General features: G+C 55.2%; 4 protein-coding genes across 4 annotated transcripts; 3 read left to right on the top strand and 1 right to left on the bottom strand.

Moving 5' to 3' along the window:
* Positions 1 to 340: 340 nt before the first annotated feature.
* Positions 341 to 11970, top strand: LSR (lipolysis stimulated lipoprotein receptor). Its single transcript, XM_078146341.1, has 9 exons — positions 341 to 561; positions 2642 to 2986; positions 4289 to 4408; positions 5602 to 5658; positions 7378 to 7524; positions 10265 to 10441; positions 10671 to 10730; positions 10867 to 10998; positions 11160 to 11970. Exons 1-9 carry the CDS (start codon positions 432 to 434, stop codon positions 11786 to 11788), a joined length of 1797 nt encoding a protein of 598 aa, XP_078002467.1. The 5' UTR covers positions 341 to 431; the 3' UTR covers positions 11789 to 11970.
* Positions 8964 to 13197, bottom strand: LOC110202059 (uncharacterized). The gene is made up of 6 exons (XM_078146233.1): positions 13189 to 13197; positions 11804 to 12958; positions 10839 to 11611; positions 10348 to 10448; positions 9330 to 9407; positions 8964 to 9252 (listed from the first exon to the last, which is right to left on the bottom strand). Exons 1-2 carry the CDS (start codon positions 13195 to 13197, stop codon positions 12272 to 12274), a joined length of 696 nt encoding a protein of 231 aa, XP_078002359.1. The 3' UTR covers positions 8964 to 9252; positions 9330 to 9407; positions 10348 to 10448; positions 10839 to 11611; positions 11804 to 12271.
* Positions 13177 to 17561, top strand: USF2 (upstream transcription factor 2, c-fos interacting). Its single transcript, XM_020977476.2, has 10 exons — positions 13177 to 13281; positions 13547 to 13593; positions 13674 to 13792; positions 13907 to 14026; positions 14469 to 14619; positions 15093 to 15180; positions 15317 to 15375; positions 16128 to 16222; positions 16523 to 16651; positions 16816 to 17561. Exons 1-10 carry the CDS (start codon positions 13196 to 13198, stop codon positions 16903 to 16905), a joined length of 984 nt encoding a protein of 327 aa, XP_020833135.1. The 5' UTR covers positions 13177 to 13195; the 3' UTR covers positions 16906 to 17561.
* A 2777-nt stretch (positions 17562 to 20338) lies between these two features.
* On the top strand, positions 20339 to 21148 carry HAMP (hepcidin antimicrobial peptide). The gene is made up of 3 exons (XM_020977889.2): positions 20339 to 20469; positions 20744 to 20803; positions 20910 to 21148. The coding sequence occupies exons 1-3, from the start codon at positions 20383 to 20385 to the stop codon at positions 21012 to 21014; spliced, it is 252 nt and encodes an 83-aa protein (XP_020833548.1). The 5' UTR covers positions 20339 to 20382; the 3' UTR covers positions 21015 to 21148.
* Positions 21149 to 24222: the final 3074 nt, after the last annotated feature.

The raw sequence follows: 24222 nt of genomic DNA, 5'->3' as shown, positions 1-24222 counted from the left end.
TTTCCGGGGCTCTGGAGAGCGTGGGAGGGGTCAACCCCTGAAACCCCACCCCTCCCATGCTGGGTGTACCTGGGCCATTCCATTTCTAAAGTGGGACAAAAGAGATTTTGGGGGGTGGGAAATTAGGGACCCTCCTGGGTCAGCTCAGAGGCGAGAGATCAGCCAAATATGGAGAAACTGGTTTTAATTCATCTTCTTTTAAATTCTTGCAAGGGGCCGCCAAGGAGGCAGGATGGGCAGGTGAGCCTCTGGTGCTTAAGTGTGCGAGTGTGCCTCCCCCCTCTGCCGTCTCAAGCGATGGTACAGGCCACCCCCCCCCTGCCCCGCAGCCCCCTCCCCTGGCGGCGTCCAGTCCCCTCCCATCCCTTCCATCCCCTCCCTTGTGCCGCTGTACCTTGGAGTGGACGGCGCCGGAGGCGCACGCACCTCCCATGGCTCCGGCGGCCCCCGTGCCCCACGAGGGCACAAGTGCATCCCCAACACCCCCAGGACTGGACCCACGACGGTGGAGTGCGCCGCCTCTGCTCTGGCTGCTGCTCCTGCTGACCCCCTGGTGCTCAGGTATCCGGCCGCGGGGCTGGGATTGTTGGGGCTGGCTGCCCGGGCCAAGGCCCCCTCCCCCATCGGTCTCCCAGGCCCTCCCCTTCCCACTCCCGACCCAAGACGACCGATACCCGATGTCCTCAGGGGACTTCCCGGGCGGGCGGGGCGGCGGGAGCAAGGAGCGGCCCGCCTCCACCGGGAGGCAGGAAGCGAAACTTCCCGCAGTTCTAGCCTTTCTGGGACAATGGGCGGGGGAGGGGGAGGGGAGCGGTGCCCCGCGGGGCTGCGGGGTCCGTGCCTGGGGGAGGGGGAGGCGAGGCGGGGCGGGCGGGCGATCGATCCGTCGATCGCTCCGTAGAGATCCCTTCTCTGGGAGGCACGGACTCAAGTGGGATAAAGGGTTACTGCAGCAACAGGTGCGTGCGGACGCTAGTGGGAAGTGCGGGCACTTGGCAGAGCCCGGCTGGGTGCGGTTAGTTGAGGAAGGGCCAGCCTGGAGCCCCCGGAGTGGGAACAGCTACCACTGCTGCTGTCCGCTCAGTCTTCCGACGCTTTGCAAACTCTAGGAAAGCACTTTCCTCCCGACAATACTGGGAGGTGGAAGTCACAGGACGAATCGATCAGCAAGGATTAGAGCCGGTAGTTACTAGAGAGGCCATCTGGGCCAGTCCTCTCCTGGAAATGAGGCCATTGCGGCCCGGGGAGGTTAAGTCACTTGGCCAGAGTAGTCAGGCCCAGGGCTAGGGTTCGAGGACCAGATCCTGTGACACTATCCAGCATTTTTTTCCCTACCACTTCCTAATTTTGCAGCTGTTATCATCCCTGTCTTTTACAGATGAGGAAACGGAGGCCAGAGCTCACAAGATTCTAGAGATAGGAAGGACCTTAGAGGTTATCCAGTTGGCACTTAATAAATGCTTGCTGATTGAGAAAACAGAGCCAGAGGAGGTCAGGCAGTGATCGTCCCAAGGCCACAGAGGTGGCAGGTTGCCTCCAAATTAAATTCAGTGTGCATTACTTTAGTAAGCATTCTCTCTCCAGCAACCTACCCCTTGCTTCTCTTGGAGGCTGAAGTGACTTGCCCAGGGTGACTCCACTAGGTCTGGGATCAGTCTTATCTATGTGGGTATCCTGCCCAACACTGCTATCCCTAAATTAGAATCACAGGATTTTAGTGCTGGAAGGACCTCCTTGTGTATCCAAGGACCCCAGCCTCTCTCTGAAGGCCTCCAGTGAGAGGGAAGCTCCCCTCCCTGCTCAGGCGGTCAGTGCCACTTGGGGACAGCTCTGTGGGAGGAAGATGTTTCAGTCATGAGCCCAACTCTCACTCTTTGCTCCAAGTGACAGCCCTTCACACTTGGAGGGCAGTTCTTAGCTGTCCCCTGAGTCTTTGCTTCATCCCCAGTGCTTTCAACTGCCCTTGCTGTGAGCTGAGTTCAAGGCTCTTCTCCATCTTGGTCCCCTCCCCTTCTAGGTGTGGTCTGCCTTTCCAAAGTCCTTCCAACTCTTGTGCCCAGAACTGAATGACAGCAACCATAGGAATAGCATCAGTACTGAGCCTAAAGGTTTGCAAAGTGCTGTGCGTCTACTAGTATGTTTGGTTCAGGGAGGGAGGTGCTGTTATTAACCGAGTGCCATCCCCGTCCATGTCTGGGCATCCCGTGAAGCTCTTGTCCAGGTCTTTCCATAAGGTTGCCACAGGGGAGCCATCTGACCTTCAGGGGTCTTGCTCTGCTTTTTGGGGGGGTGCTGAAGCCCACATCCAGTAAATCTTAGTGACATCTAAGACCTTGCCCTCTGACCATGCCATAGTGATTTGCTGATAAACCAGTTGAGAGTCAGGACTGGGTTCCAGTCACTAGTCCAGTATTCCATGTTGTATGACTGTAGGCAATTCATTCCTTGGTGCCTCAGTTTCCTTCTCTGTAAAAACCTAATAATCCCTTGCCCTGCATGTCTTACAACGGTGGTTTTGAGGATCAAATAAGATAATGAGTATGGAAACATACTGAATGGATGTGAAGGGTGATGATTAGCGTGGTTGACTGAGCGTCCTCCGTCCCTCGCTGACCCCTGACTTCTCTCCTTGACCTCCCAGCTCCTGTTGGCTGCATCCAGGTCACGGTGTCCAACCCCTTTCATGTGGTGATCCTCTTCCAGCCGGTGACCCTTCCCTGCTCCTACCAGGTATCAACACTGCCCACTGCCCCCATCGTCCTCTGGAAGTATAAGTCCTTCTGCCGGGATCGCATCGCCGATGCTTTCTCCCCAACCAGCACGGACAGCCAGCTCAATGCCCAGCTTGCTGCTAGCAACCCAGGCTACAACCCTTATGTGGAGTGTCAGGACAGCAGCCGAACAGTGAGGGTGGTGGCCACAAAGCAGGGGAACGCTGTGACTCTGGGCGAATTCTACCAAGGGCGACGGATCACCATCACTGGGGGTGTGTAAGGTGGAGGAGGGCAGAGGGTATGGGAGGAAGAAGAGGCAGGGGGTGGGGAGGAACTTCTGTATGCTAAACAGGAAGAGACTTTAGTATTAAACCCCACCCCCCAACACACACACACACACACACACACACACACACGCACGCACGCACGCACGCACGCACGCACTTTTTTGTTATTGAGGAGGAAGCACGTCCAGGGAGGGCCTGGGATTTGTTGGGGCTCCTGGGTAGAGCCAGTCCCCCAGCTGAGTTTGCATCTAGGGCTCAGGCTGCAGTGTCCTCTGAGCTCAGCATTCACCCTGTGCCTTATACAAAGCTGCTCAGTAAATGTTTGTTGAATGAATGAATGAATGAAAGCTTGTGTGTTGGCTCTGCCACCAACTGCTGGGTGGCCTTATTTGACCTTGTTAGGACTGTCCATTCAGTCCCACGAGTCCCTCCCTCCCCCCATCCCTCTTGTGTACTTGCTCAAAGGTGCACTTGTGTGTGCGTGCGCGCGTGCGCACGCACACACACCCCCTTACCTACCTCTCAGGGCTTCTTGGAGGAGGTGGGATAGACTCCTGGCTAAGAACCCCTGGAAGTAACAAAGGAATGCCCTGCCTAGAGGGGGTGCAGTGTGAATGCTATGGATCAGGCTGTACAGGTGAGGGCAGGGCTCTTGCCATAGCTTATGTAATAGGCCCCTCAGGCAGGCAGACTCATGAAGCCAATGGTCCCCTTCTCAGAATAAAATACTGAGGATGGATGAATGAGGAAACCAATTATATTGAAATCCAGTTATCAAAATATTTGAAAAACCAAGTGTGTGGACTTCAGTTCCTGGCTTAGGGGGTTGGCAGGGTCTTGCTTGTCTGTGCCGCTGCACCTTTACCTCTGGCTCCACCCCTGACTTTCCAGCCCTAGGGGATCTGGCCTTGCCATCTCTGGTGGGTGGCTAAATGGATGTAAATAATTAGTGCTTGTGCATCGAGGAGGAAGCAGGAAATGCTGAGGTTTAGATACATTCCCATCCTAGAGGCCAAGGTAAATTGAGGCTTCCCCAAGCCAGGGAGGGAGTGGCAGGATGCCCCAGATGGACAGAGAGAGTTGGACAACTGACCTGCCTGTGGTCGATAGTGGGTCCCCTCTGCCCAGAGTGGACTGATGCCCTGGGGACGTGGCCACTTCTGCCCCCTCCAGGTGCACTAGGAGAGATGGGAGAGTGCCAGGATAGGGCTGAGAGACCAGGGTGGACAAGGTCCTCTCCACCGCCTTCCAATTATTCCCTCAAATATCTACATCTTCCTGCCACAGATGCTGACCTGACCTTTGATCAGACTGCCTGGGGAGATAGTGGCGTCTACTACTGCTCTGTGGTTTCTGCCCAGGACCTCCTAGGCAACAACGAGGCTTACGCTGAGCTCATTGTCCTTGGTAAGGGGGGCAAGGGTGGAGGGATTAGGGCCCCCACACCCCGAATCCTTTTGGGGTGGGGGCGGAGCATGGGGGGGGTTGGGAGTCCCTTCCCTCATCTCCTGTCTGTCTGTCTGCCTGCTTCCTGGGTCTGACTCATGCTTCAGCTCCTCCTACCCTTGCCAGCCTAGTCACCCTTAGATTTATACACAACTGAGCACCATCTGCAGCAGGAGAGATGTTCCCCCCCCCATGTCACTGAGACTAAACGAGGAAGAAAATTGGGCATCCCCGCACAGCACAGATGATTCGATTTCATATCGCAGCAGCGTGCATTCCAAAGCCAGACAGATTGTTTTGAGAGGGGGAGGAGGAAGAGGTGTGATTCTCTGGTGCTTGTGGATTGCCTGCCTGCCCTCCATCAGTGTGGATAAACAAGGAGAGCTGAATAGATCCCCCTTCTCCTGCTTCAGGCCACATGTGAGCTTCTGTCTGCCTGCTTTCTTCCCTTTGCGCCTAGTTCTGCCTTCGGCCATCCATATTCATGCTGCAGAACTCCCCAGTCCAACCCATCACCAAGCAGGGCTGACTCAGTTCCTGAGCCTCAGCTTGCCCCTCTGCAGCAATGGGAGCAGGCTTCGTGCCCTCTGCAAGGTGGGGAGGGCCACAGAGGGAAAGAGTGAGCTGTGGGATCTTGAACCCTGAAGAAGCGGAGGCAGTTTCAGGCAGGGACAGCTGGCAGCCTGGCCACTCAGTCTCCGTCTCCCCCCAAGGACACTGGGCGTGTTACTGTTACTGCATGTTACCTAGCTCCACGCTACGGTAATGCCAAATATATATTGACATGCTGGTCCATATATATTGATGGGCTAAAGCACATATCTTACAGTATATGTGATCGAGCATGTCATAAAGCACCGCCATTTTAGCACAGGAACAGTGAGTACTTATAGCGCTTTGGAAGAACTCTGCCCAGGGCCAGGGTGGGGCATGCCCCGCTCTGAGCCCCTGGGCAGCCTTCGGTCACTTGTCATGGTGACAAGCTCAGCACGTGGCATAGAGGTGGCATGCTTAGGGCCCTGTCTGACCAGCCAGCCAGGAGCCAGGGCCATGGTGGGCTGGGAGTGGGGAGGAGAAGGGCTTGCCATCTCATCTCCTGCCCAGCCTGGCCAGCTTCCTGCTGGAATAATCATGTTTCTCTTTTGTCCCTCCAGGCAAGACCTCAGGGGTGGCTGAACTCTTACCAGACTTTCAGATAGGGTCCATGGAAGGTACGGGGTGGAGGCCAGGGGGTCCTCATTGCCTGACTTTTCCTTAGAGCTCCCAGCCTTGAAGAGCACACCCCTTCCCCACTGCCTCTCATCTCTCGCCTTCTTATACTTAAACGCTCTTACTGTCCTGCCTCCTCCCCCTCACCCCTTAGAAACAGAAACTAACTGCTCTCCTGGGCTCCAGGTAGTATAGTAACTAGTGGCTGTCGTGTGGGTGTTGGGCCCCTGGAACGCCATGTGTATCTCCCTCCCCCTCAGCCTTCTGGGCGGCCAGCCGGGCTTTCCTCTCTGGACCCCTTCTTCAGCCCTGGTCCCTGAGAACTCAGGGGATGCAGGTTTGCTCAAAAGCAGCCTCAGCCTGAGCCAGTTAGGATAGCAAAACCATCTGACTAAGTCCAGCAGAGTCCAGTGCAGGGTGTGGGTGGAAGAACACGGCCAGGTATGGGGAGGACCTGAATTCCAATCCCATCCAGTGCTACTACTCACTCACTATGTGTGACCTTGGGCAGGTCCTTAACCCCTCTGAGCCTGTTGTTTCAGAAAGGATAGAGAGTTGCTTTGGAGTCAGGAAGACCTGGGTTCGAATCCTGCCTCAGAAACTTACTAGCTGTGTGACCCTGGGCAAGTCACTTAATCTCTACTGCCTTACTTACCTCAACTGGAAGATGGGAGTAGTAATAGCACGTACCTCACAGGGTTCTTGTGAGGATCAGATAATATTTGTCAGAGCACCTCAGAAGCATGAGTGTGTTGTCAGTGCTGGCTAGCTATTATCATTATCTGGAAAAAGGGGTTAGAACCCCTACTCTGCTGATATCACAGGACAGTGTTGAGGCTTACGTTCAGTTGAATTTAGCTAACCATTAAGCATCAACTATGGGCCAAAGGCACAAAATCGGTACGGGTCCTCCTGATTTTTGGTCTGCCAGAGGTCTTCAAAGGAAAGCTTAGTGAATTCCTTTCACATATTTTACTAATGCTCTTTAAAAAATCCAAAACATAATTCTGTCTTCCTAGTGATTCCCACACCCACCCCTCACCCCCTTGTAACAAGGAAATGCACTTGAGCAAACCGAATCGATACAATGGCTGGATCTGATGAAAGCATGCCCCGCTCTGCATCTGTGGCCCACCACTCTTTGGGGGGCTTGTTGTTTACAGCGTCATTATGATGACCATTGTCTAAGTGGTCCTTGGAATTGTCAATTCCACTATTTGTTTTTTAAAAAGAAAGTTCTTGTGTCTTTGTTTTTTTACATCACTATAGTTTCCCACATTATCCCTTCCTCTCCTTACGACCAAAAAACCCCCAAAACATCAGCGAAACTGATCAGTACTTTGGAAATTGCATGATTCAGTGAATGGTTATGAAAGCTCTGAGAAGGCTAGAAGGGGATGAAGAAACCTTGTAATGAAGCTGGTAGTGATGGTTTGTGGTGATTGCCATGCAGTGTGACCAGTCTGCCTGCTGCTCCTATGGGCTGGTCACTGTGGCTCCCTGCCCCTCTCCCGGCTTTGCACTGCTCTGTGTGACTCTGGCCTTGCCTGACCCCTAGGACCTCAGCTCTGGGCCCCATCCTCTTTTTCTTTTTTTGCTTTTTTTTTTTTCCGGGGTTAAGTGATTGCCCAGGGTCACACAACTATTAACTGTCAGGTGTCTGAGGCTGGATTTGAACTCAGGTCTTCCTGACTGCAAGGCCCATCCTCTTTTCCTTACAGATTGGCTCTTTGTGGTCATCGTTGTCCTAGCTGCCCTGTTAGTCTTCCTCCTCTTGGGCATCTGCTGGTGCCAGTGCTGCCCCCATACGTGCTGCTGCTACGTACGCTGTCCTTGCTGCCCGGACAAATGCTGCTGTCCCGAGGCCTGTAAGTACTGGTTGGGGGGCCTTCATTGCCCCCACTGGGTGGGACCAGGCAGCAGCAAGGGGGAAATGGAGTATTGGAAACAGTGTGAGGACAGGTATGTGTGTAATAGATGTGATTTCTCTGTGTCTTGTAGAGAGAGGAGGTGCAGGCTTGTTGGGCTGAGGATAGTTTCTGGGAGGAGGTAGTAGTATTTTTTGGTGGCCTATTAGATTATAAAGTGGTTGGAGTTTGGGGGCTCATTTCAAGGATAAACTCCCAAACCATTTTTTCAGTCATTTCACTTGTGTCTGACTCTCTCCAAGACCCCATTTGGGGTTTTCTTGGCAGAGATACTGGAGTGCTTTGCCATTTCCTTCTCCAGCTCATTTTACAGAAGAGGTAACTGAGGCAAAGAGAGTGAAGTGACTTGCTCAGGGTCACTCAGCTAGCAAGTGTCTGAGGCTGGATTTGAACCAAGGGAGATGAGTCTTTCTGACTCCAGAACTGGCACTCTCTCCATTGTGGTGCCACCTAGCTGCCAGAAGAGGAATGGTTTTTTTTCAATAGGTAGGGAATTTCTGTGGTGTCCTGGTCAGTCAGGCACGTTGGAGAGAACTAGATTCTTGATTCCGTGATCTCGGTTTTGTTTGCTTTTATACATCAAGCAATTGTGAGTAATTTAAATAGTAGCTTAGATCATAGGTGTCAAACATGCCGCCCTGACCAACTAGGGGATCCAGTGGGTAGAGTGCCAGGCTTATGAGTCAGGAGGACCAGGGTTCAAATTAGGCCTTGGACACTTACTGTGTGACCCTGGGCAAGTCACTTCACCCTGTGTGCCTCAGTTTCCTCATCTGCAAACCACTCCAGTATCTCTGTCAAGAAAATCCCAGGGGTCATGGAAAGTCAGACATGACTGAAGCAACTCTACAACAACAGACTAGATTAAAATGTAATTGGGAAATCTCTAACAAAATTACTAAAAATCCAATAAAACGGAAATGACGTTACATTTTAAAATGGGTCAATTTTTGGCCTGCAGGGCTGGGTTAGGTACGGCTCAGTGGTTCCATTTCTGTTGTTTGCTTGGGAGCTGGAGGACTGTTATTCATTGATAATCCATTTCTTATTTGATACCAGTCCATCAGTAAGCATTTAGTAAGCACCTACTGTCTATTGGGTGCTAGGGAAACGAAAACAAAAAGCAGAACAGTTCCTGTCTTCAAGAAGCTTTCTTTCTACCCATGAAAACAATCCATACATGTAATATACATAAAGCACATAAGGTAACTTATTTGTATAGAGTGTTCACTCTTCACCCACCCCCAGATCCTGCTGTTTCCAGGTGCCATTCATGGGTGTCTTCTCCCCAGTTACCCCGCAAATCGCCTTGTGTCTGTTTTGTGTGTATGCATTCATGTGTGCACGCATCGTCTGCCCCAGCTAGTCAACCAGTCAGCTCGAGGGCAGAGACTTTTATTTTTGTCATGCTATCTCCAGCCCTGGGCACATGGTAGGTCTTCAATGCTCGTTGCTTAATTGGGGAGGGGGGATCAGCAAAGACTCTTAGAGGTGATTCCTGAGCTGAGCTTTGCAAGAAACCATTCTTCTTTTTATTGGCGCCATTTTTCATCCATTCCTAGCACAGGTGGTGGAAAGGATCTCAGATTATTTAGTCCAGCTGTCTGACTTTACAGAGAAGGGAAGTTGTTTGTCCAGGGCCACCCACTGAGTCAAGACCTGTAGAGGCTGTTCACAAGAGCCACATTGGTTTTCTACCATTACTGCCCATGGAATTCTTAAAAGGTTTCTGTTGAAAAACTGACCTTCAGCAGTGGCAGTGAGGACCTGGGTAGAGGGTGTTAGCCTCATTTCACACATTTGGAGAACTAAGGCATGGACCCCTGAAAGGTCACACAGTCATTAGAAGAATCAGAACCAGGCCAACTAATTCCCAACCCCAACCAAACCCACTGAGTCAGCAAGAAGCAGCTGTTGCCACTACTAATTAGTAAACTGCTAATTGTAGCCTTTCCCCTAACCCCTCGTTAGCATCTTCCTTCTCCCTTACAGATGACTGCCAGCATCCCAGGCTAGGCTTTCTTTTTCCAGGGAACACTATGGATCAGAAAGCATGAATGGAAATTGATGGGTTATCATACATAATTGAGAACCAAATTAAATATGGACCCATCCCCAAGTCCATTTGGCTTGAAGATCTGCTTCCTTCCCACCTCAGGCAGCCATGTATCAGTCCTAGGCAAGCAAATAGAGGCACTGATTTCATTGCATGGGAAGGACTGGGCTGGGCTGGTCCCCCCCCTCCCCAGTCATAAAATATTCCTCTCCTCAAAGTTCACTGTGCAGGTATGACAGCAGTCTCTACATTGGTTTGTTAGGGAATAGGAATATAAGTGTGTAATTGCTGCAGGTGAAACTCCAGTCACCTTGGGGGGTGGGTCCTCTAGCCTTAATTTCATTATTTAGTCCTAAGAGTATCCAATCACATTCTTCCTTCAGTCCCCTCTTTGTGGTACCTGCCCTTGATGATAGTATATTAAAGCATTAGGGGCTGGTAAGGAAGGGGGGGGGCGGGGCTGGAGGAGGCAAGCATGTGACAAGGGCATTGATATATTCCTCCGTGCTAATTCAATTCAACATTTAATAAGCACTTATCATATTCAAGGCCCTATGCTATAATAAAAAACTGTCCCCTGCCATCAAGAAGCTTACATTCTGCTGTGTATGACCCTTCTTCCAGTGTATGCTGCTGGTAAAGCTGCGACCTCCGGAGTCCCAAGCATTTATGCACCCAGTGTCTACGCACCCAGCACCTATGCTCACCTCTCTCCAGCCAAGGCTCCTTCCCCTCTACCCATGATCCAGATGGCTCCTGTCCACAATGGCTTCGCAGGGGATTTTGACCGACAGAGCTCAGGTGAAGACTGGGGAAAGCAGATGCCTTTATGTGTTAGAAGGGTTTGGGGCATCAGTTGGGTCCTTGGGGACAGGGCTTTGATGAGGGGGACAGAATAAGCTGAAGATCTAGGTCTCCGGGAAGGCTATGAGGACCAAGATGCCCGGGTCTCAAGGTGATGGGGTGGAAGAAGGGTAGCTAGGAAGATTGGGCAGAGGGCAGCTGGATCCTGACCATGTCTCTCCTGCAGTTGGTGGCCACAGCTCCCAGGTGCCCCTTCTTCATGACACAGACAGTACTAGAAACTCAGGTGAGAGTCAAACGTTCGTAACTGGATGCTGGCCCCAGAAATGGGTTTTGGTCGGGGGTAGGGATGATATCGGGGTGTGAGATCCAAGGGAAAGAGCCTTTTGCTTACCCCCACAAATTCCTCCCCTGTTCCTCAGAAGTACGAAGTGGTTATCGCATCCAGGCAAACCAGCAGGATGACTCTATGAAAGTGTTGTACTACATGGAGAAGGAGCTCGCTAACTTTGACCCTTCCCGGCCTGGCCTGCCTAATGGCCGGGTGGAGAGGGGTGAGTTGTTTGGGAGTGGTGGTAGGGCGTTGGGATCCTTAGGCCTAGGGAGGGGGGGCTTGGGTCCCCTCCATCCCTCGCCCAGATGCCCTTCAGCACACACTGCTTATGCTGTCTGACCCCTCCCCCTCTAAACCCCCTATCTATCCCTGCTCTCCCAGCCATGAGTGAAGTGACTTCCCTTCATGAAGATGACCGGGGCTTCCGGCCCCACCGAGGCCCTGCCCTCACCCCCATCCGAGATGAAGATCTGGACTATCGCTCCCAAAGAAGCCCAAGAGGATGGGAGTCTGAGCGAGAACGTTCCCGGGATCAGAATGGAGGCTGGGGACCCAGGCGGCCACGGGCCCACTCGATGGATGCCCTGGATGACTTGGGCAGACCCAGCTCCGTGGAATCGGGAAGGACATCCCCTTCAGAAAGGAGCCGGGCGCGGGCTTATGCACCTCCCCGAAGCCGCAGCAGAGATGATCTCTACTCCCGGCCTGGAGACCCCTACTATGATGATCACAGGTCCCGGGGCAGACCCCTGGATGATGCCCGTCGGGACCCACGTGGGAGCCACAGCCGGTCCAGAGACCCCGAGTATGATGGGCGGTTCTTGGAAGATGTGCTGAGAAAAAAGGAGGTGGGGGAGAGGAGAAGACCCCACAGGGAAGAAGAACCTTATTACCCCCCGGCCCCACCTCCCTACACTGAAACGGAGTCAGTGTCTTCCCGAGAGAGGAAGCTCAGGAAGGTGAGTCTACCGGGAGAGAAAGGGGGTGCCCCGGGGGAGGGAGCCAGATGAGGTGGGAGCTCTCACCTGCTTTCCTTGTTTCCCGCAGAACCTAGACCTGAGCCGGGAAAGCCTGGTGGTCTGACCCGACGAGGTTCTCCTCGACTTTTGTATGTTTTTTTAAATGTGTGTCTGGGGGGGAGGGGGAGGAGAGTCTCTTCTGATTATGCTGAATAAAGTTTTTAATCACTTGGCTCGGGACTCGCTGTCTTGTTTTGGGGTTCGAGGGAGCGAGGAGGAGAAGGCAGTGAAGGTCACAAGGGGGTTGAACTAGCTGCTTGGGGTTCCAGCTCCCGGTCCCTGGCTGCGATCCCGACCCGCCCGGGCCTCTGGGAAAGGCCCGTTCCGGCTTCGCCCCAGCCCCGCCCGCTGCGTGCGCGCCGCGGCCCCGCCCAGACGTGCGCATGCGCTTCCTGCCTTCCCCACAACACTCCCCCCACCTCCAGGAACCCGCGCGCGCGCCCCCACTCTCCGGACCGACCCCTTTCAAGCCCACTACCCACGCCCCAAGCCCCTCCGTCCCCTCGGCCCCTCCCCGCCGACGGACAGTGTGCCTCGGCCCGCTGCCCCCGCCACGTTCCGCCGCGGCCCTCCGCAGCGTTCCATCCGGGCCCGCGTTCCATCTGTGGAACGTAGTGTATCCCCTTCAGTCCCTGGTGCCTCGGCCTCCCCGTCTCCCGCCGCGCCAAGGCCCAAGCCCCCAGCGACTCGGGGCGGAAGCGCGCAGCGGCGAGAAGCGGGGGCCCGCGCCAAGGCCCAGGCCGGCGCGCGCCCGGGAGTCGGAGCCCGGCAGAGCGCGCGCGCGCGCTCCCCAGGGCGGCCTGCCCCCCCTCCAGCCCCCGCCCGCGTCGGCTCCGGGCTCGCGCCGCCGCCGCCGCTGCGCGCGCGCAGCTCTTGCAAAGAAGGGGAAAAAGGGGGAAAAATAGAAAGCGGCGGTAGCAGCGAGCGATCGGCTGCCGTGCGGGGCCGGGGCAGCGGAGCAGCCGGGCGGGAGGAGCGGGCTGTGAAAAGCGAGGGCGGCGGGCGGGCGGGCGCGGGAGGGAGGCCCAGGCCCAGGCCGCCGCTTCCCCGGGCCTGAGCCGGGGCCGGGCCGGGGCAGCCGTCGCCCAGGCCGGGCCGAGGCCGGGCGTGGAGCGGGGCGCGGGGCGCGGAGCAGCCGCCGCGACCGCAGCCCCGGCAGCCCTAGCAGCCGCAGCCCCAGCAGCAGCCTCGGCGGCGGCGGCGGCGGCATCTCCTCCTCACATGACCCCACTGTTTGTCCCCGTGATCAGCGCGAGCGGCTCCCGTGTCTCCTCCGTCCCCTCCTGCCGCGCGGCGTGAGCTGCGGGCTCGGGCCCCCCCGGCCCCCGCCCCTCCCCCTCCCCTCCCCCTCCCCTCCCCTCCCCCGGGCCCCGCGCCCCCCCCGCCCCCACCCCCTCCATGGACATGCTGGACCCGGGTCTGGACCCCGCTGCCTCGGCCACCGCTGCTGCCGCCGCCGCCGCCGCCGCCGCCGCCGCCGCCAGGTAAGGGCCCCAGGCCGGACCCCGGGTGGGCCAGGCTCCGGAGCGAGCTCACGCCGGCCGGCCGGGCGGTGCACAAGATGGAGGCCGAGGGCGGGCGGGGGGTGCAGGGGAGACCCCTCCGAGCCCGGCGGGGAGGGAGGTGCAGAGAAGACCCCCCCCGCCCCTCCCCCCGCAGGGCTTGGGCTGGGGGGGCGGGGTCCCCGCGAGGCGCGCGCCGCCCCGGCCTCCCCCCCCCCCCCTGACCGCTGCCTCCGCGCCCCCGCAGCCACGAGAAGGGACCCGAAGCGGAGGAGGGCGTCGAGCTCCAGGACAGTGAGTGGGGGCTGCCGGGGGGCGCTGGGCGCAGGGAGGGGGGCGCCCGGGGCGCTGAGCCGGCCTCCCTTTGCCCCCAGCCGGGGAAGGGCCCGGGGCCGAGGAGCAGACCGCGGTGGCCATCGCCAGCGTCCAGCAGGCGGCGTTCGGGGAGCACAACATCCAGTACCAGTTCCGCACAGAGAATAATGGAGGACAGGTGAGGGAGGGGTGGGCCGCGCGGCAGGGGGTCTCGTTGGGGGTGGGGGGCCGGTCCACCCGGACCTCACCTCTCGGCCCGGGCCGACTCGGTGCCCTCTGCTGCCCCCTGCAGGTAACATACAGAGTGGTCCAGGTGACGGACGGCCAGCTAGATGGCCAGGGAGACACCACGGGCGCTGTGAGCGTGGTGTCCACGGCCGCCTTCACCGGGGGGCAGCAGGCTGTGGCTCAGGTCAGCTGCAAGGGGGAGCAGGGCTGCCGGGCGGGGTTGGGGGGGGTCCGGGGAGGGGCTGGAAGGCCGGGCCGGAGCCTTCTAGACTTGTCCCAGATCCCCCCCGGGATTCTGGAATAGGTCTGGATTGGAACCCGGGTTCTCTGACCCTCCGCCCTCTCCCTGCCCACCCTGCCATCGAGGTGGGGGGGGCCAGAGGAGGAGGGGAGATGACCCCTGCCCTGTAGAGCCCCACAGCTGAGGACTGGGAGGCAGGGTACGCTTAGGACACTAGTCACACTTTGAGAGGGAGAAACAAAGACAGCTGAATGCAGAGCTGGGAGGGGAGGATGGGGAGGGAGTAGTCTGGTTGATACCTCCGTGGGGGCAGGGGAAGTGGCCAGAGAAGAGATGACCAGTGGGGCAGGGTGAGCGTCTGTCCATCCTCACTCTCGCTCTTTAGGCAGTGATCCAGAACCCTTTCAGCAATGGGGGCAGCCCTGCGGCAGAGGCGGTCAGTGGGGAGGCCCGCTTTGCCTACTTTCCAGCATCCAGTGTGGGGGATGCCACGGCTGTGTCCGTGCAGACCACGGACCAGAGCCTTCAGGCAGGAGGTATGGAGGCTGGGCCCAGAAGGCCCACAGGATTCTGGGCATGGGGGAAAGAACATTGGGAAAAGAGACTGGGGGGAGTGATTGCAGGGCGATGGAAGGAAAGCTCTGTAAGGATTTCTGGTGGGGGAGGGGGGAAGGGAAGGAAACAATCTTTTATAGGGAGGTAGGTACTGTTATTCTTCCTGTTTTACAGTTGGGGAAACCCAAGACAGGCAGAGATGAAATCCAGAGGTGGGGTCACAGAGCTGGGAAGTGTCTGAGGCTAGATTTGAGCTCAAGGTCTCCTGATTTCACATTCAGAGTTTTGCCCACTGTACCACCTAGCTACCTTACAACTGTATCACAAGAAGAGACTGTAATTCAACCTCCTCATGTTCCAAATGAGGAAACTGAGGCCCAGACAGGTGTGTCACCAGAGCTGACCAGCTCCTAGGGGTAACCTTTAACCCCGACCCCAATCTTGCCTCTCCTAGGCCAGTTCTACGTGATGATGACGCCTCAGGATGTGCTACAGACGGGAACGCAGAGGACGATTGCTCCTCGGACCCACCCGTATTCTCCGTAGGTGCAGGCTGCTTGGGTGCCCAGGGAAGTCAAGGCTGGCAAGGCCAGATTCCTTGAATCCAGGAATGAGGGCGGGGGGGGGGGGGCTAATGCCTGTGTGCAGAGGGACAGGTGTGTGTTTCCTCTCTTCTAGGAAGATGGATGGGACGAGAACCCCCAGAGATGAGAGGAGGAGAGCCCAGCACAATGAAGGTGAGGGCAAAGGGTCCCTGTCTGTCTGTCAGGTTGTAGACTGCGGTCTCTCCTCCTCACTGCCCCTCAGCAGAGCTCATCTGAGGTGCTGGAGTAAGGGGGAGTGGTCACCTGGTGTGGTGGGGGGACAAAGCTGGGGAATCTGGGGGGGGAGGGGGCTGAGGCCGGCATGGGAGGGAGAGCCCAGGGAGCCATACGGCTAGCACAGCCAGGCCTCCAGCCAGCCAGCCAGGCAAACCTTTCTGAAGCACTGATTCTCCTGTTCCAGCTCAGAAAGTGCCAGGACCCCCCTGTGGTTCCCCCTGTCCTGGCAGCCAGGTCCTGCAGAGCTGAGCCTGCCAGGCTTTCACCCCAGGACCCCCTGTAGCAGCCGTCTGCTGCAGGCATGCCTCCCCCAACCCCAGGAAAGGATCTTAGAAATCCTTAGTCCAAGCGAGGAGGACCCCAGTGCTGACCTCTGCCCTGAGCCCTCTTCTCTCCACCCTTCAAGGCCAGCTGAAGGCCCCCCACCCCTTCCTGAAGTCTTTCCTGGTGATCTCATTACCCCCATCCTGACCTTTCCCTTTGTGCTTGGAAGCTCCTTGTATGAGGCTCCCCAGCCTCAATAGGTGTTTGCTGACCACTCAGTGGAGGTCATTGTTGCCTGGTGGGGTAGGGGTGAGGAGGGGGGTGGATTGTCTTCTCTGTATTTCATCCCCATCCCTACCAAGTGCTCATGGAGCCCTTCCGGGTGGGAATTCCTTCCTCTGCAGTGGAGAGGAGGCGGAGGGACAAGATTAACAACTGGATTGTTCAGCTCTCCAAAATCATTCCAGACTGTAACACAGACAACAGCAAGACGGGAGCGGTGAGTGCTGTCCCTGCCCTGTCCCTGTTCTCCTCCCTCTCCTCCCTCGGGCTCATCCTAGTAGAGTGCATGGATGGGGCGCTACATTCCCTCAGGCCTTCGGGGTAGACAGTCTCTGCCTCAGGAGGGCAGGACAGGAGGTTTACCCAGGACCCCAGGGGCTGCGGGGCACAATGAAGCCCCCGGGGGAGTGGCCCCTGGGAGGGGAGGATGAGGGTCGCTGCCAGGCTTGCTTGGTCCTGGGGGCTTCCCGCTACCTCCTTCGGGCCACATTGCTGTCTCTGCCTTCATGCCCTTCAGAGCAAGGGAGGGATCCTGTCCAAAGCCTGTGACTATATCCGGGAGCTCCGTCAGACCAACCAGAGGATGCAGGAAACTTTCAAGGAAGCCGAGAGGCTGCAGATGGACAATGAGCTCCTGAGGCAGCAGGTGAGCCATGCAGGGGCCCGAAGATCCAGGATGGGCAGAAGCCTTGGGTGGGGTGGTGGAAGCACTGAGGGGCTTCCCCCTCCTCGTGGGGGTGGAGAAAGTGGGAAGCTGGGGTCTTGGGCACCAGCCACCTGCCTTAGCCTCTCCCCTCTGTCCCTGGCCAGATAGAGGAGCTGAAGAATGAGAACGCGTTGCTCCGAGCCCAGCTGCAGCAACATGGCCTGGAGATCGTCGGGGAGACGTCCCGGCAGTGATGCCCCTCCCTGCCCCTTTCCCCTGGGTTTTTGGGGGAAGGTTCTGGCCCCCAACCCTTAGCACAGAGAGGGAGACAGTCTGCCCCCTCCCCCAGCTGCATTTTTTATAGTAGATTTTTAACAAAAATGGGGAGAAAAAAGCATTTCCACGAATACAGCACCCCCACCCCCACGACAAAAACAAGGCCACCGACATGTCCGCCTTCTCCCATCTTTGTCTGTTTTCTCTGACTCATTCTCTTTTCCTCTCCTCTCCCCTGATTCCTCCACTTTGATTCAGTCATGCCACCTAATGGCTCCCGCCGGGCTTCCCTTTCCTGCCTTCGCCTTGGTGGAAGGGGGCAGGACACAAGGAGAGAGATCCCTTATTCGTCCCCTGGACCCCGTTCTGCTTCCCCATCTCTGTCTTTCCCTGGAGGTCCAGAGACAGAACTGCTAAGAGGGGGGATGCCTTTGGTGGGGCCACCCCGTGGCTAGGGGCTCTTTGGACTCGTGTTCCGGCCTTCCCACCTCCCCAGCTCACTTCCCGACACCCTTACCCCTTCTTTGGGTGTGTGTGTGTGTTTTAATTTCTTTATGAAAAAAAAAAGACCAAAAAAAAAAAGAAGAGAAAGGTATTTAAACTGCAATAAACTGGCCTGTGCGGCCCCGCCTCAGCTGTTGGTGTCCCTTCCTGGATCCGTCCTTGAGTGGAATAGCCACCCTATTTATGGGAAAGGGGAAGCAAGGGGGTATGATGGGGTGAAGGACAGGGCTTGGTGTTAGGGAGAGAAGGGTCAGGCTGGTGCCAGGGCTGTGGTTCAGCCCCCACCCTCACCCGAGGCAATAACTCTGGCCTTGAGCCCCCCTCCTTACAGAAAGGGGAGGAGAGGGATGATTCCCAGCTTGGCCCGTCTTTCTGTCGCCTAGGGCCCCAGCTCTGGCGCCTCCACGGTGACCCCTGCCCTCAGCCCTGCTGATGATGAAATCTGCCCTGAGGTGGTGGGACAGGCCAGACTGGGAGGGGAAGGGGTGGTCTCTGGTAGCATCCGTTACTTGGTGTTCCATCCTCATCCGTGAACTTGCCTCCCACCCTTGTACCCCGAGATCCATGTGCCTTATCCTCTATGCCGTCAGCTGCCCTGGAGTGTCTCGTGACCCCTGGGCTGTGTGGCCTCCCTCCCGGACCTGTGTCACTAGGGTCATTGCCCCAGCCCTGGATGGGTGGGGAGGAATCTGGCGCCTTCGAGTCTACCTGGCGTGGGGGGAGTTGGGGCCAACCTGAGCAAACAGGCCGGGTCGGGGAGCTGGCACCGAGCAGAGTGGCCTGCGTTTTCTTGGGGGGCGTCTGGGGAAAGACCTTCTGCTCTCCCCTGCTGGTTGCCGTATGGGAGTCTGGATTTGGGTTTGAAACAGTCCTAACAACTAGCCCTCGTTTTCACTTGAGGAAATTGGCTCGGAAGTGAATTGACTGAGGTCTGAGATGGGAGAGTGTGGATTGGGGAGGGATGAGGGCACAGAAAACTTCCTTCACTAACACCCTTCCTCAGTAATACTTCACATTGATCCAGTACTTTAAGGCTCACAAACATTTTTTCAAGTGCCTCTGGGAAGTGGGTGATGCAGATGTCTGTTTACAGAAGAGACTGAGGGGTCAGAGAGGTTTAGAGTGTCGTATATGAAGTTGAGCTAAGAAGTGTTTCTTAAGCGCCCATTTACGCCTGGCATGTAAGCATGTCATGTCCACCAGGATTTTTCTTTCCGGCCCCCTGCCTGCTGGGCTCAAACCCAACACCAGAAAGAGAACTTATCATTCCCCCTCCTCCCCGAACCATCCCTGTTCCCTATTTTCGGTCACTCCAGCTAAGACCACTCTGTACTCCATGCCTTATATCCACTCGGTTGCCAGAAACCCATTAGATTGGAAGCTCCTTAAAGGCAGAGACTGTCTTTTGCCTCTTTTTGTATCCCCAGCACTTAGCATGATGCCTGGCACACAGTAGGAGTTTAATAAATGTTTTCTGACTGACTGAGCATGATAGATTTGTATTCAGATGCCCACGGTTTGAATCCCAGCTTTGCCACTTGTTTTCTCTTGACCTTGGCTTCTTTGTCCATAAGAAAAGCAGAGTGGACCAGGGTCTCTTCCCCCTCACACAGTTACCCTTGGCATTTAGGGTCTCCTCACCTCTTGCTGGGTCTAGTACAAACGCTTCCTAATCATTATCCCTGCCTCCAGTCTGCTCTCCAAACCGTCCTCCACCAGGCTGCCAAGTGGATATTCTTAAGGCACAGGTCCCTTCCCTGTGCTACCAGCTCTGGTGAATGTCTGTCTACGCGTTCTGCTGTCTAATTAAACTGCACTACTGTCTGTTCCCCATACAGGCCATCGCAATGTAGTCTCCCACCTCCCTGCCTTAGCACAGACTGTCTCCAATGCTTGGCATGGTCTTCTTCTTCACCTGTTGGACTCCCTGGTTCCCTTCAAGGTTCAACCCAAGGCCCTCCTTCTGCAGGACACCTTCCCTGACCTTTGAAATTCAGGGCTCCTTCGCCCTGAAATCATTTTGGGTTTCTTATTCAGTGTGTGTGTGTGTGTGTGTGTGTGTGTGTGTGTAGAACATGTTTCCCCCCAGTAGAACAGAAACTCTTTGAAGGTAGCAGCTGTTTTGTTTTTTGGCCTTTCTAGAAACTAAGTTAGTGCCTGGCATATAGTAAATGCTGAATAGTTGAATTAAGTGATTTATCTAGCTAGTCAATGTGAGAGCCACCAGGATTCAAACCCAGGCCTTCAAAGTCCAAATTCATCAGTCTTTGTATTTACACTATTTACACTCATTGGCTGACTAAAACTGACCCCGGGGACTCCAGAGGGAGAACTAGTGTGAGGAAGGGTAAGGACAAGGGGGTCATCTTCTGGACACTTCGTTAGGAAAGGCTCTGTGGAGGACAGGGATGGAATGGAGAGGGAAGGGATGAGCCCCTTAGCCAAGGGATTTCTCTGGCTTAGCTCCTGGGGGGAAGCTGTTTTCCCAAAAACTGGTCATAAGCTCAATTAAAGACCCTTAGATTAGTTAAAGGAACTTCATCTAGTCCAAAGCCCTTTTGCAGATGAGAACATTGAGGACCCAGATGGGAAGTGACTTGTTTAAGATCACAGTGTCAGAGGTAGGGTTGGAAACCAGGACCACTGACTCCCAGTCTAGGGTGCTTCCCCCTGTGCTGATGTGAGCCTATGAGTCTATCTTTCTAGGGCCCTTGTGTCATGTGTGTGACCCTGGCTGCCCCACCCCCAATACACACCTCCTCTGGGCTGTGGGTGACTCAATCATTTGTTTCCCAGGGCTGTTTTCCCGCTTATCTCTCCCCCACCCTTTGATGACACCACCTTCTTGGAAAGTAAGTTGGGCCAAAGGGGAGGGGGCTTGGGCCTCGAGCCTCATAAAAGTGCCGGGCTCAGGACCCGGACAGAACCCTGAGCTAAGCAGACATACAGAAATGGCACTGACCACTCAAATCCAGACCACCTGCCTCTTCTTCCTCCTCCTCTCCAACTTCGTCTGTCCTTCTGTTATCCCAAGCAAGGTAAGAGCTCACAGGTGCCTGGCTCCGGGAGGGGAGTGGGACTTTCAGGGCCAGATACCTAGGCTGAATGGGTGGCTGGGGGGTCTCCCAAGGCCAGATATCTGAGTGTTGGGAGGTAAATAGGGGGGGGCGTATTCTGTACACAGGACAGATTCTAGGAGAGAAGAGAGGGTGTGTGTGTGTGTGTGTGTGTGTGTGTGTGTGTGTGTGTGTGTACTTTGATGGGGGCTCCGGGCTGGGATCTCCTTCCTCAAGATCTGGGGGCTCTTCACAGACACAGGACCTCGAGCAGACCCCACTCCAGGCGGCAGCTCCTGCTCACAATGACTTGATGGTGAGTGATTTCCCCAAGAATGGCAGCCCACTTCCCCTACACCAGCCCCACTCTTCTGCTCCTCAGCCTCATCAATCCACTGACCTCCTCTTTTTCCCCTGGCAGCCCCCTGCTTCAGAGGACAAAGAGATTCGACAGCCACTTTCCCATCTGCTCATACTGCTGTAATTGCTGTCGCAACACAAAATGTGGTTTTTGTTGCCGGGTGTGACCTGAGCCCTCCATCGTCTCATCTCCCTCTTCCCAAGTTCCCTTCCCCACTTCATTTTCTAATTTATTCCCTCCCCCTCTGTCCCTTCCTGTTGTGACTGTCTCAAAATAAAATGGTATGTTTTCCCCGAAAAACTCCAGCATTTTTTCCTTTCTTGAAAACGCCACCTCCTTAATTTTGTCTCACCTTCCAAGCGCCCATCAGAGTCCTGGAGCTTCCTTCCCTGCCCACCTGTCAGCTCTCTGAAGAGAAAACCGCACAGGCGGGAGGAGGAGAGGGTGTACTCCATCTCGGCCCCCCACCCCACTCCAAATGTAAAGTTTCAATTCTAGCAGGAGGGCCGGGAGGTGGAGGGGGGGGAGACCTTCCCTGGTCATTCTTGGCAATGAGGTCTTCTTTCACCTGTGTATTGGGAAATGGGTCACCTTCAATGGAGGGAAGGGCATGAAGCAGAGTCCTCTGGACTCTACCTGCAGCTCCCCAGTCCCTTCTATCTTCACCTTTCCCGACTCCCTAAGCTTTCTGGGTCATTGAGCCAGGCCTCCTGGTCCCTAAACCTGCTCGAGTATTCTGAGCACAGGAAATCCTTGTCACCTGCAGGATGACCACCCTCTTCCCCACAGTTCCCACCTCCCCGCTGCAGCCACGATTTTTTGGGAGGCCTGGGCTTAAGACCCATTTCCATCTTTCTCTTCCACCTTCTGTCTCCACAACAACAGATCACAAGGGTCTGGTGTTTTCTATAGTGCATTAGTGATGGAGAAGAGGAGTGTCTTTCTCACTGGGCCCAAACTTACTGAGTTCCTGCCTGGCCCAGGGAGACAGAAGCATCTTATTCCCATAAAGCTCTCAGTGGTCCCCAGCCCTGGACCTGTTGGATTCAGCTCATTGGCTCATTCTTCCCATCCTGGGCTCGCTGTCAGCCAATCAGGAAGCAGCTTCACGGAGCCCTCCTGCACTCTCCTGTTGGAGTGGATGTGACTTTGTCTTCCTAAAGGTTGGACAATGGGCAATGGAGGCTGGTTTGACCTCCCGAACTGGAAAAGGACTAGATAATTGGCCCGGGGACAGATTGTGTCTCTGTCATCTAAGCTCACAGTAAGGTCCTCACTAGAAGGTGGCTGCCCAGATGAGGAAACTTTCTTGGCCATGCCAAGAAATACATGGCCCACCCTGATTTTCGACCATCTACAGAGATGGTAGGAAACACAGCAGATCTTGACTATAATCACACAGTTTAAGACCATTTACTAATGAGGGTGTGGAATAGTGAAAAGAATGGGGGATCTGGAGTCAGAAGTCTTGTGTTCAAATCCTGACTCTTCGATTTCCTACCTACATGACTCTGGATGAATCAGTTCTCTGGGCCTCAGAATCCTCCTGTAGGGTGATTGGTTGGACCAAATGACTCCCAAGGTCCTTCTCAATTCTCAAGGATGACTCCTTAATCTCATCTTCCTGGGCCTTTCTTTCCTCCTTTCTTTCTTTCCTCCTTTCTTTCTTTCTTTCTTTCTTTCTTTCTTTCTTTCTTTCTTTCTTTCTTTCTTTCTTTCTTTCTTTCTTTCTTTCTTCCTTTCTTTCTTTCTTTCTTGCAATTGGGGTTAAGTGACTTGCCCAGGGTCACACAGCTAGTAAGTGTCAAGTGTTTGGTGTGAGACCAGATTTGAACTCAGGTCCTCCTGACTTCAGGGCCGGTGCTCTATTCACTGCACAACCTAGCTGCCCCTCAATGGGCCTCTATTTCTTCAGTGCAGCCTCAGACATTTACTAGCTGTGTGACCCTGGGCAAGTCACTTCACCCTTTTTGCCTCAGTTTCCTCATCCGTAAAATGAGCTGGAGAAGGAAACGGCAAACCACTCCAGGATCTCTGCCAAGAAAATCCCAAAACGGGGTCATGAAGAGTAGGACATGATTGAAATGACTGAATAAGAAAAATAGTTCCCTTCTGAGGGCCCTTCCTGCTCTAGACCCAACATTCTAATTCTATTTCTCTGGGCAGGCATTTTATAATTCCTATTAGATTGTGAACTCCTTGAGGGTAGAGACCCATTATCTTTGTATTTTATCAAAGCCTGGCACAGTGTAATATTGACCATACTAGGCACAGACAAAGGTCTGTTGAAAGCAAACCTCCCTTGTTAGCCGAGGCATAACTAGAGAAACCTGTCTTTAGGCCATTGGTATTGTCTATGAAATGCGGTCATACCTTGGTGTGGTTCCCAACGTAAGCAAGCAGGTGCTACCTTGGAAGGTCTGCCTGGTGGGAAATGAGAGTGAAAGATTCTACCTCTGTCTGGCGGCTGAGCTGATAAGCCTGGTCAGGATGGGCCCAACGTCTCCTTTCTCCTCCTTCACTCCTCAGCACCCTAGACTGGGAGTCAGAGGTCCTGGGTGCAAACCCTACCTCTGCTGTTGTGATCTTAAACAAGTCACTTCCCAAAAGATCAGTCCATGATGATTCAGGGGATGAGTGAACATCGCAGCTAGCACAGTTCAGAGGAGCATGGAATTAGAGCTGCTGGAAGGTCATTCTATTTTACAGATGAGGAAACTAAGGCCAAGGAGGAGGAGAAGCTGCTCATCTAGGGCACCCAGGTTGTTAAATTCAGGATTCGAACCCTGGTCCTCTGACACCAGTCCAGCACCCTTTCCACTCCTCAGGTGCCTTTATTCTCCGCCCGATCTCCCCACCTCCCAGGACCCTGGCATCGGACTCCCCAGCTTCTGCTCCCCTCAGGGACCCAGATGTATGACCCCCTCTCCTCTTGTAGGACCTGGGAGTTCATCCCCACCCCCTCCCCAGTTGCCTCCTCAATGGGCCTTTGTCTCAGTCTCGGGAAAGGCACGGGCAGCGTCTGACATCATGGAGCCGGAGGTGGGGTGGCAGGACCAGTTCCTCCCCCCCCCTCACTCAGGGATTCCCTCTTGGGGAGATGGCACCCCTCCTCCCTCCCTGACTTTGGGGTGGGTGGGCAGGACGGGAAAGCTGTAGCGTTCATATGGCTTATAAATCCTGCAATATATCCATGGAGCCCAAAGAAGTGGATGGCTGGCAGGCTGCCTGGAGTGCTGGCCTCTGGGATTGGAGTCCCAGAGCCTCATACAATGATAATTATCTCTACGGTTGCCCCCATTTCAAATGCTTGAGTTGGAGAGCCAATTTTAGAGGGGGGACAAAAAAACCGGCCAATATTCCCATAGTGTGTT

Source organism: Phascolarctos cinereus, unplaced genomic scaffold (assembly GCF_003287225.1).
Source record: "Phascolarctos cinereus isolate Bilbo 61053 unplaced genomic scaffold, phaCin_HiC Scaffold_726;HRSCAF=1367, whole genome shotgun sequence".
NCBI lineage: Eukaryota > Metazoa > Chordata > Mammalia > Diprotodontia > Phascolarctidae > Phascolarctos > Phascolarctos cinereus.
This window is presented reverse-complemented; position numbering and strand designations above follow the sequence as displayed.

Coding starts and splice junctions, on each gene's coding strand:
- LSR (XM_078146341.1), top strand. CDS start 432: ATGGCTCCGGCGGCCCCCGTGCCCCACGAGGGCACAAGTGCATCCCCA. Junction 2,987..4,288: donor ACGGATCACCATCACTGGGG/GTGTGTAAGGTG, acceptor TTCCTGCCACAG/ATGCTGACCTGACCTTTGAT. Junction 7,525..10,264: donor ATGCTGCTGTCCCGAGGCCT/GTAAGTACTGGT, acceptor CCCTTCTTCCAG/TGTATGCTGCTGGTAAAGCT.
- USF2 (XM_020977476.2), top strand. CDS start 13,196: ATGGACATGCTGGACCCGGGTCTGGACCCCGCTGCCTCGGCCACCGCT. Junction 14,027..14,468: donor GGCAGCAGGCTGTGGCTCAG/GTCAGCTGCAAG, acceptor CTCGCTCTTTAG/GCAGTGATCCAGAACCCTTT. Junction 16,652..16,815: donor ATGAGCTCCTGAGGCAGCAG/GTGAGCCATGCA, acceptor GTCCCTGGCCAG/ATAGAGGAGCTGAAGAATGA.
- HAMP (XM_020977889.2), top strand. CDS start 20,383: ATGGCACTGACCACTCAAATCCAGACCACCTGCCTCTTCTTCCTCCTC. Junction 20,470..20,743: donor CTTCTGTTATCCCAAGCAAG/GTAAGAGCTCAC, acceptor GGCTCTTCACAG/ACACAGGACCTCGAGCAGAC. Junction 20,804..20,909: donor CTGCTCACAATGACTTGATG/GTGAGTGATTTC, acceptor TCCCCTGGCAGC/CCCCTGCTTCAGAGGACAAA.